The sequence below is a fragment of the Cryptococcus neoformans genome, chromosome 3 (genome assembly GCF_000149385.1).
Source record: "Cryptococcus neoformans var. neoformans B-3501A chromosome 3, whole genome shotgun sequence".
Lineage (NCBI taxonomy): Eukaryota > Fungi > Basidiomycota > Tremellomycetes > Tremellales > Cryptococcaceae > Cryptococcus > Cryptococcus deneoformans.
The window spans coordinates 545,356-562,979 of record NC_009179.1 but is presented as its reverse complement, the minus strand read 5'-3'; the positions used below and the strand labels follow the sequence as shown (position 1 = coordinate 562,979).

The 17,624-nt window shown below is 48.1% G+C and overlaps 7 protein-coding genes across 7 annotated transcripts; 5 read left to right on the top strand and 2 right to left on the bottom strand.

Annotated features, from left to right (window-relative positions):
* Positions 1-724: 724 nt before the first annotated feature.
* CNBC2020 (hypothetical protein) lies at positions 725-1,146 on the top strand (the record flags this gene model as incomplete). Its single annotated transcript, XM_771618.1, has 2 exons — positions 725-961; positions 1,018-1,146. 2 exons carry the CDS (start codon positions 725-727, stop codon positions 1,144-1,146), a joined length of 366 nt encoding a protein of 121 aa, XP_776711.1.
* A 206-nt stretch (positions 1,147-1,352) lies between these two features.
* CNBC2010 (hypothetical protein) lies at positions 1,353-2,592 on the bottom strand (the record flags this gene model as incomplete). The annotated part of the gene is made up of 11 exons (XM_771617.1): positions 1,353-1,379; positions 1,431-1,493; positions 1,547-1,822; positions 1,884-1,909; positions 1,959-1,997; positions 2,054-2,064; positions 2,129-2,184; positions 2,250-2,285; positions 2,336-2,382; positions 2,441-2,479; positions 2,550-2,592. The coding sequence occupies 11 exons, from the start codon at positions 2,590-2,592 to the stop codon at positions 1,353-1,355; spliced, it is 663 nt and encodes a 220-aa protein (XP_776710.1).
* A 324-nt stretch (positions 2,593-2,916) lies between these two features.
* CNBC2000 (hypothetical protein) lies at positions 2,917-4,410 on the top strand (the record flags this gene model as incomplete). The annotated part of the gene is made up of 5 exons (XM_771616.1): positions 2,917-3,159; positions 3,211-3,465; positions 3,513-3,956; positions 4,010-4,117; positions 4,171-4,410. The coding sequence occupies 5 exons, from the start codon at positions 2,917-2,919 to the stop codon at positions 4,408-4,410; spliced, it is 1,290 nt and encodes a 429-aa protein (XP_776709.1).
* A 586-nt stretch (positions 4,411-4,996) lies between these two features.
* CNBC1990 (hypothetical protein) lies at positions 4,997-6,509 on the top strand (the record flags this gene model as incomplete). The annotated part of the gene is made up of 5 exons (XM_771615.1): positions 4,997-5,057; positions 5,240-5,607; positions 5,672-5,829; positions 5,878-6,235; positions 6,282-6,509. 5 exons carry the CDS (start codon positions 4,997-4,999, stop codon positions 6,507-6,509), a joined length of 1,173 nt encoding a protein of 390 aa, XP_776708.1.
* A 2,134-nt stretch (positions 6,510-8,643) lies between these two features.
* Positions 8,644-12,246, top strand: CNBC1980 (hypothetical protein; the record flags this gene model as incomplete). The annotated part of the gene is made up of 6 exons (XM_771614.1): positions 8,644-10,318; positions 10,369-10,753; positions 10,800-11,070; positions 11,126-11,307; positions 11,364-11,494; positions 11,705-12,246. 6 exons carry the CDS (start codon positions 8,644-8,646, stop codon positions 12,244-12,246), a joined length of 3,186 nt encoding a protein of 1,061 aa, XP_776707.1.
* Positions 12,247-13,026: 780 nt separating this feature from the next.
* On the top strand, positions 13,027-14,310 carry CNBC1970 (hypothetical protein; the record flags this gene model as incomplete). Its single annotated transcript, XM_771613.1, has 1 exon — positions 13,027-14,310. One exon carries the CDS (start codon positions 13,027-13,029, stop codon positions 14,308-14,310), a length of 1,284 nt encoding a protein of 427 aa, XP_776706.1.
* A 199-nt stretch (positions 14,311-14,509) lies between these two features.
* CNBC1960 (hypothetical protein) lies at positions 14,510-17,166 on the bottom strand (the record flags this gene model as incomplete). The annotated part of the gene is made up of 3 exons (XM_771612.1): positions 14,510-15,120; positions 15,172-16,893; positions 16,941-17,166. The coding sequence occupies 3 exons, from the start codon at positions 17,164-17,166 to the stop codon at positions 14,510-14,512; spliced, it is 2,559 nt and encodes an 852-aa protein (XP_776705.1).
* Positions 17,167-17,624: the final 458 nt, after the last annotated feature.

Genomic DNA, 17,624 nt, shown 5'->3' with positions numbered 1-17,624 from the left:
CACCTGATTCAAGAGTAGTATCACATTGCTGGGAATTCTCATCTTCCAGTAGGTTATTGTAATTGAAGGAGATCTCTTCAAAAGTCAGGGACGAGTGTGATGATGCTGGAGAAGGTGGTAGCAGAATAAGGGAGCTTGATGTTGATGTCGTCGGAGGAGGGGATGGAGACATCTGCAAAGTTTTTCTTCACATCGGGCCTTCAAACTCCTATCTGGAAGCTTCTGAGATAACAGAAACAGATATTTTGAGCTTCTCCCAAGTAAAAATTGACAGGTGAATACGAGGCTTCTGGTACATGATCACTTCATCAATTAACAGCGGGCCGACGCTGTCGGGGGAGGACCGCCGACGACGACGGCAACAAATGATGGCGTCGCTCGTCGTCGGCGGTTGTGGGTAACGCCACGTGGGCCGGTGGAGGTAGCGGACTAAGCCGATAAGTAGATTTGATTCCGCTCTACTCTTCTCCCTCCGCTGCTGTTTGCGAGTCTTCGAGAAGGAAGAGCGAGAGGGCGGCTTTGACGTAAGATGTGAGAAGAAGACATGTTTTAATTTCACCTATTTAACTCTTGTTACCCTACAGTAATCCATTGAATCTATTACCCAAAACGTGACCTGTATAATCAGCCTCAACTGAGCCTGCCCAAGTCCACGATCTTCCATCGACAGACCTCGTAATCTCCTACAGCTAGTTTTGTCACGTTATAAAGCGTTATCTTCACGATGTTCGGATTTGGCTCCTCGTCCTCATCTCAACCTGAGATTGAAAAACCCGCCCCTAGTAGGGAAGAACGCAAGGCTTGTTGGAATTCCCGAGATATCTATTTTGGGTGTTTGGACAAGAACAAGGTCTTGCAAGCAGGTGATGAAGTCAGAAGGGATACAAAAGGGAATGTTGTCCCAGGCGGAGTTTGTTCTACGGAAAGAATGGGTTACGAAAGCAACTGTGCCAAAGCTTGGGTAAGTGAATATGCTATCATCTATATTCTTGAGCGGGCAAGGGTTGACTAATGCAGGTCGACTACTTCAACAAACGACGGACGTTGGAGCTCAGGAGGCTGGCGACAATCGAAGCAGCGGAAAATAGTGGTAACAAGGATGCTGCCGAGGCGTGGAGATCTGTTGGGGGAGCTTCTAAACCATGATCAAAGGCAGTAATGTCGATAAGTTGATGACACAGGAGGATTAAGGGTCATCGAAGCAAATCGTTAGCATGAATCACACATCTCATTTGCTGAGTTTTGAAAGAAGAAACCATGTAAAATGCCATGCACTACATAATCTACCGACTAACATTGCCTCTCGTAACATACCCATGCTTAGATGTCCCAAATTTCGCGTAGACACGCTTCTAGTCCTGCAAAAGCTCTTCTAAACACTGGGAGAGATATAAGCAAAGCAAAATGTACCATGATGCCTTGGTGCTCACAGAGTTGTATGTAGCAGCATTCACGTTGTTTCCTCGATAGTTTCTCCTCCTGAGGACAGAAATCTGTGGCAGTCAGACACTTGACAGCACTTAATACTGCTAGTTACGTTACTTACAACCTTGTCTCTTGGGAAACCCATATCGATGAAAGAAACAACATGTTCCTCAGCCAATCCCGCCAACTCAGCGTCCGTAGCAACTTTTCCTCTGGCATTCTGTTGTTTATGCGCCGGGGCTTGGGCATAAGCCTGCGCCCAGTGCTTGGCTGTGTCATTGAACGAATTTCGGTCGGTGAGGTAGTGCTTTGCTACCTGCGCGTCCTGCGGATCACTGGGGATTGGCTCGCAAAGAAGTGATTGAAGCGATATAAGAGTTGACTTGAGAGTGAGTACCTAAAAAGATAATAGTTAGAATATTTATTAATCATTTTGAGCACTATATTCGCAAGCTCACTGGTGACCAGGCATCTTTGAGAATGTCTATATGATGCGTTAGCTGGAGAAAGTTTACAGTAAAACCTGGACGTACCGAGGCAAATGGCACCACTAGCGGAAGAAACATTGGGATCTGATAGGCCATCATTTCAGCCCTCTACCGGTAACTACACAAATGGCATTACTCACGGTACACCTTTCTGAATAGCAAGCGTTGTTAGCAATACAAACGAGCTAATCCAGTCTTGATCCACAATGACTTACGTTATGAACTTCATTTTCACTGGCTGAAAAGGATAGGTTTCAGGAATCTGGATGTCCTGCATAATTGCACATTATCAGAGGTTTCTCCAAAAGAACTTCGTTCGAATTTTGAAAAACGTACGACCTCGTAGTAACCTCCTTCGTAAGGTGTATCAGGCTGCAGAGAAATTAGTATATACATGGAACTATATCATAAAGCAGGCTCACAGGTCCGGGAAATGCTCCCACAAGGTGGAAGGGGTTGTCATCAATCACTAGAACGCATCATTTAGCAAACCTTCTCTAGTAACAGTGTTGATGGGATTTACTCACTCTCAATGGCAATTCCACTGGTCTTATCTTTCGCGCAGTCTATAAGGATGCACATAAGTATGGGGAAAGCGTCGGCAGAATTTTCAGATGTTTGAATGTGTAAACAGACCTTTGATCTCCTTCTGAACTCGGCGTAATCGTGCGTCTGACATCTCGAATCACTGGAGAAGTACTACTTGGATTGTCGCAGGTGAAGTGTCCAGTGGGGTGATAGAGCTTGAGAAGTTATGTCAATAGAGAAGGAAGATTGTCTGCTAAGAATGGATCGCTGTGTGGAAGACGATTAGAATAAGAATGAAGTTTATTAGGTAAATTACTGTGGCGCAGATGGCACATGTCTTTCGCTGCTGGCCACCTTTCAACTGAATCCTCGGGCAGGGCCGAGCGAAGGAAGAAGAAGAATACATTACAACCTGGTGGAAGTTGAATGGGAACGTCATCACTTTTTTTCCTGTTAATTTAATTTTATAATTGGAATGAGATTCCATTTGGGTTTGACGGAGGCACTGCAAGAGCGAGAACCCAACATCAACGCCAGCAGCAAAGACTTATCACTATTACACTTTGAACTTTATCGCCGATCAGAGCCAATCATGGATATTGACGAAGAGTCTTATCTGAATGCTGGGCCCTCTGCTCCCTCAAAGATTCCTCAGGGAGGAGAAGGGGACGGGTTACAAGGAATGAGCAAAAAAGCCATGAAGAGGGCAGCTAAGCAGGTCCGTGGGTCTGTTATACATCTGTTCCGGACTTATGCAGGTATCATATAGGCCCGCCTGGAAGAAATCAAACCTTTAAAGCGCGCGGCGGAGAGAGAACGGCGTCGACAGCGTACCGCCCAACTTGCGGAAGGTTATGCCGCTGGGACACTCAGTGAAGCTGATAAGGAACTGGTTGAGCGAAGGCGCAGGGTAGAGAAAGAAAGAAAAGAAGCCCAGAGAAGGATAGAAAGTGGGGACCAGGCGAATGACTGGTTGGGAGGTGTTGTTATCGATCTAGGGTTCGACGACTTAATGACTGACCAAGTGGGTATCCCTAGAAGTGGGAAAATAACTTCCTAATGTTTTTTTAGGAAATTGCCTCAATGGCTCAGCAATTGGGTTACCTTTATTCTTCCAATCGCACTGCAGAAAAGCCGGTTAGAACTGTCATTCATACGACATTCTCTCCTGCGGCATCGCCAAGGCTCTGGCAACGTATGGAAAACTTCAATTGGCACAAATGGAGCAGGTGCCATTGGTGGGAACAAGGCTTAGAGACGCTCAAGTCCCAACTGGACCCTTCAACTTCAATTTTGTCTGTTCAATCTGTAGTCAGTAAAGAGACGCAAGACAAGGCAGGGATAGATACCAAGAGTCTGCTGTCTCGTCTAACCGGACCTCAGGTCCCTGTTGACCTTCAGGCTGGCAAGCACAAGCTTGTATATCTCTCCGCGGATGCGGAAGACGAGCTGTTGAGCTTGTCCGAAGACGAGATTTATATCATTGGAGGTATTGTGGACCGAAATAGACATAAGGCAAGTCTGATCTGTTGCGTCATGTTGTGGACTCATTTTGATCATCTTAATAGAATTTATGTCAAGGGAAAGCAGAACAACTAGGTATTCGTACGGCCAGGCTACCTATAGGCACTTTTCTAGAAATGCTTCCCACTCGAAAGGCGTTGACTGTCAATCAGGTAGGATTGTTGCTTACCTTCAAAAACGTCAGAGCTGATTCCCTCACTGTTAGGTTTTCGACATCCTTGTCAAATACCTTCATCTAGGCGACTGGGCCGCTGCGTTTGAAGCCGTTATCCCTATCAGGAAGTACGCTCCTGGTCGTAAAGCAAAAAGGGCGAAGACGGAGACAAAAAGGAACGAAAAAGTGGAGGAAGAAGTCGAATGCACTAGTGCGGAGGGAGAAGAAGATATCGGAGTAATAGAGGAATCAGCAGAAGTTGACCCAGAGGACGTATTTTCGAACCAATAATGTGTCTCAATGGGGACGCGCGACCATTATGGCCATTATTATGTCCTATTTGACCTCATATGGACCATGCTAGCCATGGATGCTTAGTTGCCTTGCATGGTTCATCTTCAGAACAAGGGTTGCTAATAAAAAGTGTGATATTCTGCAATTCGGGATGGAATTCGTACAATGCAATATTTATTGCCTGCTTTGCGTTGAGACATTATACTGAGGGCCTGTTGCGAAACGACCTGGCGCAATGGTAATACGGCGCGTACTGTAAGGGCAGAGGCAAGAGCGTAATAATAATACGATGTACGTATGTACGTGCCGTATTACTAGGAAGTGGCAGTGCGTGGTCAAGACTTTTTCGTTTGTTGCATGCTGGGAGAAGTGCGCTTTGGTCTGGGGCCAGAAGTGCCACATTGGCGTACAAACCCAATTTCCGCTAAGAATCCGAAGGTCCCAAGTTCGACTCTGCTTTGGCAACAAAATCGTCGTAAGAGTTTAATCACGAGACTTTCTATTAGTCGTTAGTTCCCATTATCCTTTGACTTCCCTGTCCAAAGCAAATAAGAACTGTTCCCCCGACAGGGGACACCCAGCTATGTTGCTACATGATCTCCTGGAACAATGCTTCGAGTTCATTGCTATGGACGGTGCAATCGGTGAGTGCTTGTGACGCGTTTCGAACCTCCTCTAGAGGTACACAGCGGAGGAGTGGAGGTTGGCCACCTTGCATTCTTATCCCTGAATGGTCCTATCACCTTCTCCACATAACGGTGTTACAACATAGCACGAATAATATAATTGCCTGTATGGACTCTCTGTGTACTAATCAAACCTCTAGGATGCCAACCGACGGCCCTACACAAACATTTATCCAACATAAACTCCTCGTTTGACAAGTCTACTTTTGCCTATGTCTGGAAGTCACTTTGCTTTCAACCTACTATTGAAGTCATCCTCACTTCGGACCTTTTCACTGCATCCACTGGTCAGATAGCTACAGTTAAAGGAAAGAAACGGAAGTATGACGATCAGACCAATTCACACGATTTAATCAGAATTCTTTGTGAGGACGATGGAGCTCAAAGAAAGGGAGACGAAGTTTCAATCAAAGATTACGAGGCTTTAAGTGCAAAATGGGGAGACAGGCTTCGCATTAGGTGCACCGAAGACGAGATCTACTTCCGTCTGACTGGCCAGCACGAAAGGGTAAGCTAAGCACATGTGACCAGTGGTTTGCGATGGATGAAACTAAGCTAATGTGTTCTCTTAGCTATCCAGCTTAACCGCTGACAATTTCCAAGTCCTCCAGCTGATAGCTATGACCCGTGAGAACGGGATCGCACTTATTGATCTCGACCCTTCGTCCGGTTTGGAGAAAGTGGAGAACATCCATGCTCGAGTAGATGTGCTCACCGATCTTGGTCTATGGTAAGGGCCCTGTTTACTTAATCCATGCTTTTACTGAAGGCTGTATAGCGTCAGACTGTCGCAGACTATTCGAAGCAGCATTGGCTCTATCCTTGTACACTACAAGTTCCTCCATCTCAACTCTGCCTACCTCTCGCTCTGTCGATTGAATCCTGAATTGCAAGATACTCTTCCACCCGATGTATCACTCTCCCATATGACACAGGATGAGGACGGGGACGACTTTGTAAACGACGCCGACGAAGAAGAAGACCAGTCTGTAAATAAACTTCGTCTAGGCTTTCCCCCTTTGACAGAAACGGAAGTATCATCGGGACACATAATCAGAGAGAGATTGCTGAAAGCTCTCGATCATCCCGAGCTCAAAAACCATCTTTTAAGACAAAGAGGTCTCCTATATGCATTAGTTAGTCCTTTTTTATATCTCTCATTGATTTAACTGACACCTTCAGGGATGGATAGGGCCCGTGGGCACCAAGCAGCGCAGGGCAGTAGAGCGCATCATTCGGGCTCTCGTTGACAGTGGAGTGGTTGAACGTGTTGCTGCTGGGAACAAAAGAATTTTGTGCATTCGCCTAACCAAATATAGGACAGAATTCGATAAAGATGTGTTAGAGATTAGCAAGGATTCAAAATGGGAAGTGCAGGAGGATCGGGATTGTTTACAAGGTTCGTGCTAACTGCATAGACGGGCGAAGGTCATCGTTCTAACCTTGTTCAAAACATAGTAATCGCTCACCGAGCGCCCTATCAATCAGCAGGCGGTATATCAATGAGTCAAGCATTGGATTATCAAGTGTTGGATCTGATCGTGCAAGCTGGTACAGATGGGATTATTAAAAATGTAAGCAGTCACAATAAGTTGCTATCTGTGACTGAACAATCTCGGCAGGATCTTTGGCGGAAACTGAACTTCATGGTATCAAGATCGTTTGACCAAGTCATTGAGCGGGTCACGGTCACCACTACGCCAAATCATCTATGGTCTCGGATAATCATTAGGACTAGAGAGAACGAGAGCCGTGAACAAAGACATCGTTATTTCTCGATATCAAGTTTTCGCGAGGTTGCACGGCAGCTGGGTCGAGACAGCGACCTTGGTGATGCCGCTAAGGAGCCGCGAAACGTAGGAGAGTTTGCCGATATCTCATACAGATCTCGTTATCATGGAGCTGAAGAGTACCTTCAAGTTCTTGGGGGGGCCGTTACGAAAAAGGCGATTAAAAGTCAGAAGAAAGATCCCAAAGATTTCAAGTATCAGGATTCATCCCAGAAACGCGGACGACCATCGACTACTATTATTGTTTATGATGCTCACAACGGTGAACGGAACCGTGGAATCATCGGGGCTATACCGGTCCAACCTGATCTTCCGGCTCGTTTAGTCTATGACTCCGACTCCGGGCTTGTTATGGCTCCGTCTCCTTTGTGGAGTGGGAAGGGAGCTCATCCCCCGTTTACAGAGGAGCAACGCCGAGAAGGGAAGGAGCCTGCATGGTTTGACAAGTATCCTCACGCAAAAGAACGTGCTGCACCAAGAAATTCTAAGAAAGGGAAGGGGAAAAGACGGTCAGAAGTTGGAGCGGTTGCAGATGCTTGCAGCGTCGATAATCACGAACCTAGACAAATCAAGCGAATAAAAAGCGAAATCAACCGCAAGGAAGATATTGACAAGCAGCTGTCGACCGTCTCACCTGGACCATCAACAACGACTGCCGATCTTCATGGTGATTCCATTCGCCAAGGCCTGTCTGCTGACGAAACTTCCATTAACGCTTCCTCCTCTTCTCTTCTCAGTGTCAGGAGTCGGAAAGGGAAATTACCCAAGAACAATAGATCCGGCACGGTTTCCGCCCCTCCTGAGGTAGATCATAGTGGTTCACCTGCCAGCGGGCCGGCTACGAAATCACAATCGTTAAATACACCTGTTGCAAGTAGTGGCTTGGTGGACGATGCTGGGCAGCGTATCCCTGTAGTTAACTCTTCTGGGCTCTCAGAGGCCTCAAATGAGTTAGCCAACACTCTCGTTAACCTGTCGAACCTCCCACAGCTAAGTGAACCATTGCCTGTATCATTGCCCGCCCCTCGTCCTGTTCTATCGGTGCACAATAGACAAGAAAAATCGTCGGGATCTCTGGAATTTGCAGAGGCATCCAAGAAATGTTCTGATGGTGGACCTCGTCTCACAAGGTCTTTTATTTCAACGGCCAGTCCGGTTGAGGCCGAATCTGTTATACCGTCTTTCACCCAAGCCGAAGCTAAGATCGTTGAAGGTGATGCCAAACGGAAGAGCTCTTTAATGCCAGCGTCTGAGCAACCCTCATCAAAATTTGCTCGGCTGGTTAAGGGAAACGAAATAGCCAACCTGTCTGCGGGTGAAACGAGTTACAGTCCTGATCAACGGGTGGGCCGGTCACTTGCACCAGCGTCGTTAGGTGCTGAGACTGCAATATCAACTTTATCTTCTGACGGCAACGAGGACAGGGAGGGAACGCCTTTGAAAGAGGTGCCTCCATCCACTTCATCAACTCCTCTACCAGCGAGATTGAAAAAAGGAAAAAGTGTTGGTTCAACAAATAGGAAATCATCCAGTGAGCAGGCTCAAGGTCCGTTGTAATCCTGCGCTAATCTCTGATGTTAGCTCCTCGGGGTCTGTTAGACTTACGTGAATCCTTACAAGCGGAAGAGCTCCTACAATTCATCCATGATTTTGGAGGGATCATAGCGCAAGCTAAGATCCAGAATGAGCATCACGCATGGACTATTAAACATTGTGGCTCTTCCCATCCTCATTCTCCCAGCAGGGCATACACAATGGACCGCACGACCATCAAGCGGGCTCTTGGAGCTCTTGACCGTCAGGGCCGGCTCAGACATATTACGACTCAGGTTGCTACCACTTTAGGAACATTTTCGTCTGTCAAGTTCTATTACCTGCCGGATCTTCCCTCTCAACAGCTTAACAGCCACATTAATAGGCACAGACATGAGATCACACAGACCGGAAAGCTGTTCAGGTCGTCCGTTGCTACAGAACTTCCCCAAACGGAGTTCTCAGATTTCCATCGTTCAGATCCTAATGGTGGCAAAGCTGCTGTTGCTTCGTTTGAACAGTCGACTGCAAAATCCAGCTCAGAAAGGAGGGATCTCCTGCTTACTGAGAGAGATGTAGTCAGCCAACTCTATGGGTACAAATTTGGCATGTTTGTTAGAGTCCGAACTCTCCATTGCGCCATCGTCAACGCTCTTAAAACAGCCGATTCGCCTTCTATCATCTCTATTTCCCCTCGAATCTTCTCGCTTACTTTACTTTTTGAGGAGCTTCAGGCCAAAGACTGGTATGCTATCATGCAGTATACTAAGCTCTTGGAACATATTGTGGCCTGGCTTGGGATCCCCAGCAATGGAGAGACCAAGCTCAAGGATGTTCCACCCGAGTTTAGGCCGCCTAAGGGTTTTGGCGGATCGCTTCCAAGGGACAGGATCGGAAGATTGTTGGATGTGTTGGCGACTCTCAAGATCCTCACACCGCTTGTAGGTGTGGATGACGGAAACGGCGACATCAATGTTGGTGAACAGATGTCATTCCGAGTAGCAGACTCAAGTGTTGCCCCCTACTACGTGCTGCATGATTATGCTCCGGTGTATCATGTTGCATTAGGATCTACAGCCCCGCTCTTAGGGCTACTTCCGGTCATGTCTGAAGGAGATATTAGAGCGTTCTGGGGAAAGTATAGAGAGGCTGTTCGGGATAACACACCTATGGATCTGCCCGACAAAGTCGACCACGCTTCAAGCAATCGTAACCTAATGTTCCCCAGTGTAGCCCGCATCAAAGATCTTATCGAACTTGACCCATCTTTCCTTCGCAGAATGCAAACCCGGGCTAGGTGGGATGACAAACCTCGATTGACAACATTACAGCAGGATGCAATCAGAGGTGCGATCGATTGGTCACGGGCTACCGTTCACATTACTTCCCCGGAAGCGCTTGAAAACTTCGCCTATGAAAACGCTCTTCCGATTTCGATCATCGAAGCTGAGCTTCAGTCGGGCCAAAAACGTGCTCGAGAGAACATAGCTCATCGTGAGGAGAGGCTGCGCGACAGCGCGCGTCGAGCCCAGGAGCGACAAGAGAGACGGCTGCGCTCATATCAAGAACGAATCGCAGGAGAAGAAGCAGCGTCACGTCAAGCCTGGGAAGAACGGATTGCAGCAAGCGCAGTGCGAAAGGGTGTGCCTTACGATTCGGCGTTACTGGATTTCGTCAGTTCGAAAGCTCCAGTCAACATGAAGAAGGCAAATGTTACAGATGGGCTAGTGGATTATTGGGTCGGTGTATGGGAACTATGCAAGGAGATGGATGGAGAGGAGAGAGAACAACTTTTGGCACAAGGAAGAGTTGCTTTGAAGCAAAAAGGCAAGGGAACAGATAAAAAGCTGAAGAGGAAAGGGAAGGGCAAGAAAACCTCAGAAACGCATGGACAAGGTAAGGTTAATTGATCGAGTCGAGAAAAATGTTGACCATCTCTCTCCTAGACGAAGCACCAGACGTAGAGGGAACGACGACTAAAAGGAAAAACCGTTCGAAACGCAAGTGGACGACTGAAGACGACGAACTTATGCTTGATAGCGAAGCCATCATTCGGGCTCGTTCTCGAACCAATGCTTACAAAGGCCGCGCTGCCATGTCCCAGCTTTATCCACGAATCACGGCAAGCACTTTCCGTATGCGTATTATGAAGATTGCTGGCGAGCCCGGCAAGCTGGCATACCTAGAACGGTTGGAACAGGCGTGGTATGAACTTTGGCTCAAACATAGAGGAACTGAAGAATTGCCGGATGATAATATCGAGAGTTCCGTGGAGTTTGACTTGAAGGCCCACATCGACTTCCTAAGAAAACACGTCGACAAGCGTACATTGTGAGTCCTAAATAGCTCCACAAGGATGTCTACTGAATGATAACAGGAAATTACTCGCCGCTTCAACGCCCATTACATCAAGTTTCCATGCGCCAGATCTCCCCTCTGACATCCATGATCTCCACAACCAATTTGACTGGGATTATTCCAAGACCAGTAGACACACATTTGATACTGTTGCTGAATCTCTAAGTGCCGAAGAGATACGACTCAATAATTTGGCCCGAAAGTCACTGATACATGGCCCCACCAAGGGGCAGGCTGAGTTGGGGTCGAGTCTGAATAGGGAGATGGGCAAGCTTCGCGCAGTCATGAAAGTAAGAAGTGTCCTTAGATAATGATCGTAGTCACAGGCACTGATTTGAATTGTAGCTTATCGTGGCTACTCCTGCAGCCACATATGATATCAATTGCGGTGAACGTTTATTGTCCTCATGGGACACATGTATCAGAGAAATGGCTACTGCAGAATTAGTTGATGCGGGGGTTTTCAGGAAGTATCTTGTGGGAGCAACAGCGGGTACTGCCGGAAGGTTTTATGACTTCACAACTCAGTGGGCATCTGTTCCCTTTTATGCATCCTTGAGCCATCGCTAATCTATCCATATAGATGGCAGCAGTTGTCGGACGGGCCACTGCCGACCACGTTCTGGGAAGAAGCAGAGGTGCTGGAGACGAAACTCGAAGGCGCTGGCGACGAAGGATTCGAGTGGCCGTTGATTGGGCAATCGGGTGAACTGGGTAAATTGATGAGTATGGTATCAAATGATGAGGTCAGTGCTGGTTTCTTTCATAAAGTGTATACTCTAATAATTGATCATATTCAAGGCCGAATTTTCCTTTAACATCAAGGACTTCCCGGCCATCAACATCCCCCATTATAACACCAGAAAACTTAGTGAATGAAAACGTCGAGTACATTGCAGTCCAGAAGCTGACGCGACATCGCAGATGATGATGCCTATGAGTTCGACTTTAAAGTCAAAAGGTCAGTTCCCCCTCGTCCGCCACTTGCCGCCTCTGCACCCGACCCATTTGTGTGCAATGTTTCTTCCCCGTGGAACACCAATGCTCTCGACGTCGAACAATCGCGGCAGGTTCTGGAAGCTGCCAGTCGAGTGGTAGATGCTGTCATTGCCGCTGGTCCCGAAGGCATCACTAAATCATCCCTTCAAAATATGCTCAATCTTTCCACTGGTTTGCTCGAAGATATCTTTAGTACTTTCCACAAAGATTCCTCTGCGGTATTTTGGTCAGGCTACGATACTGCGCGTCTCGTGGCGGTGGAATTCTGGCCTTCCTGGACCATTAGGACACGTCCTTTCGAGCTTAAAGAGAAAAAGGAGAGCGAAAGGTGCACAACCCCACGCCGTTGGCTTGACATCTACGGTCAGGTGTTGCATACAGAGTGGATTCGTGCAGTCAACCGCGTCGCGAGTCACTTAATGATGAGGCCTGGTATTACCCAGGTGAGTACCCTGATCGGCATCTGACGATTTGCACAGTCTGATCCCATGACGTTTCTCGTTTTATAGCGTCGGTTGCGAGCGAAGTTGGATTTAATTTTAGACCGGCTTGAGCTAGTAGATGTTTTGGAATATCTTGTGAAGAGGGGTATTGGACGACGAGGATGGATGGGGCCCGAAGGGATGAACATGCCTCCCGTGGAGGCTACGAGCATAGAAGAGGAAGAGTGGGTGGTATGGTCACTGGATACCAATTTGTCCTTTTCAACTGCGTGACGCGTGAAAGCTAGTACTTTCGGAAATTCCAGGCGTTGTTAATATGAGACGTACGCTTATTCTGGGGGGTGTGGAGTGAGTAAAGGTTGAAATAAATAGTCACCCGCGAAGATTAAGTAAGAAGGGTGCTAATTTTTAATTGATGATTCATGAGTTGTCAGTTATGTGTTCTAGGCTTTGTGCACAGTATGGTAATGGGGTGTTAACTGTACCGTAATGCAGTATGGAATTACTGTAGACGTCTAATGAGGAAGGAGAAATATATATATGATGCATGTATAATAATGGGACGGATGTGAAAATTGCTGGGATGACCTCAATGCATAGGGTTGGGGGTGGTGTTTATTCAGGGTTGTATTTGTTTAGGGTGTTCGGGGAGGGGCTGGAAGATCTGCTCAAGAGTCTCGACGCAATAAGCCGACAACAAATCCTCATAGACGATAATTTAATGAACCCGCAGTCGCCTCTTTTCTCTTTCACATACATTATAATACAGAGAAGCTCGGGAGCTCTTCTCCCCACATCCGCACAATGCCTTCCGACCCCTACCAACACGAGTACATTGACGAACACGGCGACTACATCCCATCCTCCACCTCTTCCACGAATCACTTGGCAAAATCATCCTCTGTGTACGGGTCTTACGACAGCCACCCCACATCATCATCGAGCTACCATGACAACAATTACTATTACGAAAATTCTGCCATATACGACGATACCACATCCACATCTTCTGTTGGCTCGCCATCCGACATCAGCCAAGTGATTGGCAATGCCACCACCAGTGTCACGGCTAGTGCAACGGCCGACGGCAAACCCCATGTAATGTCTCTAGCGGGCGTTATTGCCATTGCTGTCGTTGGCACATTAGTAATAGTTGGCGCAGTAACTTTCTGTTGCTTTTACACCAGACGACGGAGAAGACTAAATAAACTACCTGGTGATGTTGTCGTGCCGACGCGAAAAAGTGAAGGAGGTGGCAGGGCGTTAGAGAGAATTGAGACACCCACTCTTCACCCACCTTCAACCCTCCGCTCAAATGTTCTCCGTCCTCCCTCTCATCCTCGTATGTCGCATCGCGATGTGAGAGATGTTGTTTTACCTCAACGACCATTACCGTCTGCCTACCCATCTTCATTCCCACACATGTCATCTCCATTTGGCGACCCTTCTTCCTCTCCCACTTCCGGTATCTCGCGTCGTCGTCCCGAATCAGAGTACACTGATAACTCTGAATTCGACATGCTTGCCCAAGACGGCTCGTCCTACGCGCGTACACTGTCTACATACAGCGAGGGGGTTAATTCTGAGTACTCTGAGCGTGATCTCGGGACATATGTTGCGCCGTCGTCTCAGGCTACGGTTATGGGGACACGTCCGAGACTGGCGGTGGACACGAAGACCATGACAGATGAGGGCATGGCTACGTGGAACTACACTGCAGTTGATTCCGGCGGCTCGAGCGGCTGGGAGTCAGTTCCGGGTTCTAGCTCTGTACAAGGGCGAAATTTTGCCATATCACCCTTTGTCGACCCGCCTTACTCAACTTCGTCATCTCATCTTCCCCCGTCTCAGGCTCCATACCTCTCTCAACCGTCTCCGTCCGTCGTTTCTGATAGATCGTGGAGGACCGAGGATGATGCATTGCTCATTGCCAGGGGAGGAAGCGTTGGATCAGGAGCAAGGGCAGCAGGCGGAACTGGAATGGGGTCGGGGTTAAGGAGAGGGATGACGCTAGTTAGGCATACGGATGCTGGTGTTGTAAAAGACGAAGTTCACCTTCCCCCGTCATATGGCGAATTATATCCTTAATAGTTTTAATTTTAGATTATTGTTGGCTGTGTGCCATTTCCGGGATTTGGGTCTGGGTTTGGGGTCTTTTATTAATATTAAGCGTATATTAGACACGCACGATGTATCAAATTAGAAGAGAAGAAATTCATGAAGACATTAATATCATTAAAGCACAACAATTAAAATGTGTATACGTCCAAATTACCACAAGTGACTTTCAGACAATCACTGCTCTACTGACATTCGCTGTCCTCCTCACCGTTTCAAAGATCCTGAACAAACTTAACACCATGTTACCTCCATACAGCAGCAATGCCAATAAACTGAGAGCTATACACGCCGCCTGATGTTCACACACTGTCCTTGCCATGTTATTTGCAATAATGGAAGTAGGAAGAGTCACGCCCAGAGTGCTGGTTACATCCGCCACACGAGTCACTCCGACGAAGGGGGTAATGTTTGAGTCTGAGTGATTGGAGGTGATAGAACCGCGGATATCATGTAGCAGCTGTGCGTACCCATCGGCCAAACCGTTATTCCACCATGCGGAACCTGCCGTACATTCCAAAGGCGTTGCAATCAGATCGTTGATCGCAAGACTCATCGCCGAGGACCAAAGTGCGACAAAAAGCAAGTCGAGGCATACCCAAAGCATCTTGGATCGAAGACCCCAGAGACCGATCGGCTTGCCAAAGTATTCACGGTAAATGGCGGTGAGAACGTGGAGGATGGTGGTGGAAGAGTAGCAAATGATTAGGGTTGTGGAGGATCCAAGGATGCCCGGGAGGTGGAGACGAATCAGGTCGAGGCGGATGGAGATAGACAAGCCTGTAAAGGATTTAACGCAAGCCTCGCGGAAAAACGGACGACTCGACTTACCAAGGGCTACGACGACAACAGCCAAGTTCAACAATCGTATGTAGATCGTGACTCTCGCATCCAAAAACAATACCCTCTTTGCCTTCTTTTTCCAACTCAAATTCAAATCCTTCTTTTTATCATCATGACCCCAACCAAACAGCCTCCAACCGCTTCCTTGCGGTGTACTCTGGGCATCTCCACCTTCAATATTCGTATTAATCGTTGCTGTTCCCGTGTCAGGTCTCGACAGAGACTGAGGCTGATCGCCGCTCGTACGAAGTTCCTTTGACACTCGATCAGACTGAGACTGCCTCTGTGGATCCTGTCGAAGTCGCACATCCTTTTCTGCATCTACAGGCAATCTCGAATGAGATTCTCCCCTTTCGCCTTGTGCATGCCCCCAAGGATATTCATCCAGCCCTGCCGTTGATGTTCTCGGAGAGAACCCTAATCCAGAAGGTGTGGGGGGCGCAAGAGCCTGAAAACGTTTCATGTGGCGCTTCGACTTGACCCTCTTCGTGGTAGATGAGGCAGGCATCTCACCAGATGACTCGACATCACCTTCATGTGGACTGGAAAGTGGGGGAGACATACCGCTACCAGGAGATGCGGGCGGATCGAGCGGCTCTAGGTCCCTTTTGGACCCTCGTTCTCTCTCGAGCTTGGATGGTTCTTCCTCGTAGTGTCCGTATAAGGCATCTTGCCAACTACCAGCGTGGGGCCAACCGTTGGTAAAATTATTTGCAAAATGCTGGGTGATAGGCGGAGGAAGGTTGATACGTAGACGATGGGAGGCTTTGCGTTTGTATTTCGGTCGAGTAGGTGATGCGTCTGGTGATGTGGCGTTACCATTAATGGATACATCGTTATCATTGTTCTGCGCTTGTGCGGAAGATGATTCAGGTATGGAGAATGTGGGAAGGGATGAACGAGGACGAGCTTTGCGTGTAGAAGCAGGCGCGTCTGTATCGGTTGAAGCATCGTGGGAGTCATCAGCGCTGTTCATTCCATCCCGTGCTCTAAACAATCTTGGGAAATTGGGTGCAGTGAGCTGACGTCTACCCATACGTCTTGGGGACCCTGGGACATCATCTGGAAGCCCGGGTGTAAGAGAAGTAGGGCTTTCATGGAGGGAAAGTTGGGTATTTTGACCGTTGGCAAGGGTGGTCATTCCCGGACTCCGAAAATCGGAGGGTGAAGTAGGAGCGGATGTACGTGCAGGAGCAGAGTCGGTACGTAAGAGGGGTAAACTAGTTGCTCCCAATGACGGATGCCCAAGAGGATCCACAACTTTGGGTTGTTTACGAAAGAACTGGGTGTTGGATAACTTGGTGGAAGGTGTGTGATTCTTGGTAGACGAGGTGTTGCCGTGTGATGGAGATGGGTTCCGGCGTCTACGGCTGCTGAGTGGAGGTGTGCCCTCTTTCGAGCTGTGCCATGAAGAAGTAAAGTAGCTTGTCCGCTTTTTAGGCTCCTTGTCCTCTTTGGCAGACTCGCCTTCCGTCGGACCTTCAACTTCTTCATGTCTTAGGTTTTTTTGTCGCAGTTTGGCCATACCAAGCTGGGTGAACGTCCACCATGGTGGTTCCCCATCTGTTGAGTACTCTCCATCTGAATCAGAGTCGGAATAGTAGTTGCGGTAACGCCGATGCCGGGCGCTATCTGTCACTGTAATAGGTACAGCGGGTTCAAGAGTGCGCGCAGGGGAAGGAGGAGTTGGTGGGTCAAGGATGGCGGAAGCTACATGATGTCAGCACTTGGTCAGGATAAGAGACAGGCATATTTACGCGGTACAGTCCTAATCTTTCTATTGCTAGCGGCTGCTTGAGGCCTCGTCGTGCGGCGTACACTGCTGCGGTCATTCTTGATGCGGGGAGAGTTGTCGTTCTGAGTTTCGTTGGTCGGTTTGCTTCTGCTTGTACCGACTGGACTACGTTCACTAGCGGTCGACGAAGGTATTGGCAGCTGAAGAGGAGAGCGACTTGACGAGGCTTCGGCGTTGGTGCTGGACATGCCTGCGCAGCCCCGTCGCCACTCTGATTGACGTTACGAATGCCTCTGGGGGTTGCCTAAACTTGCCGGATACCGCAGTAAGGCCCTGTAGAGGTCTACTATATTTCCAAAAGATACTCAATAAGGAGTTGCGCAACAAGTAAACAACAGACGGTGCCGCTAATGACGGCGGAAGTAAGCGTTCGGCGGAGAACTGTCTTCTTTTGATACTGGTCGGGAATCGGCAGAAGAAGTGATCAGGTAAGTGTGGGAGATAGAGGATAGCAGAGATGGGCCATTGTACACGGAAAAGAATAAAGAATGCTCCTGAGCTTTTGAGATTTGAGCGGAGAAGTTACGATAAATAAATACTCGGCGTCAAATAACATTAGTGACAACCTGAGCCACCCGGGGCCCGGGATCGTAGTCCTAGGCAGAGAGCAAGGACATGCATCGAGCCTGTACAAGAAGGCAGGGAT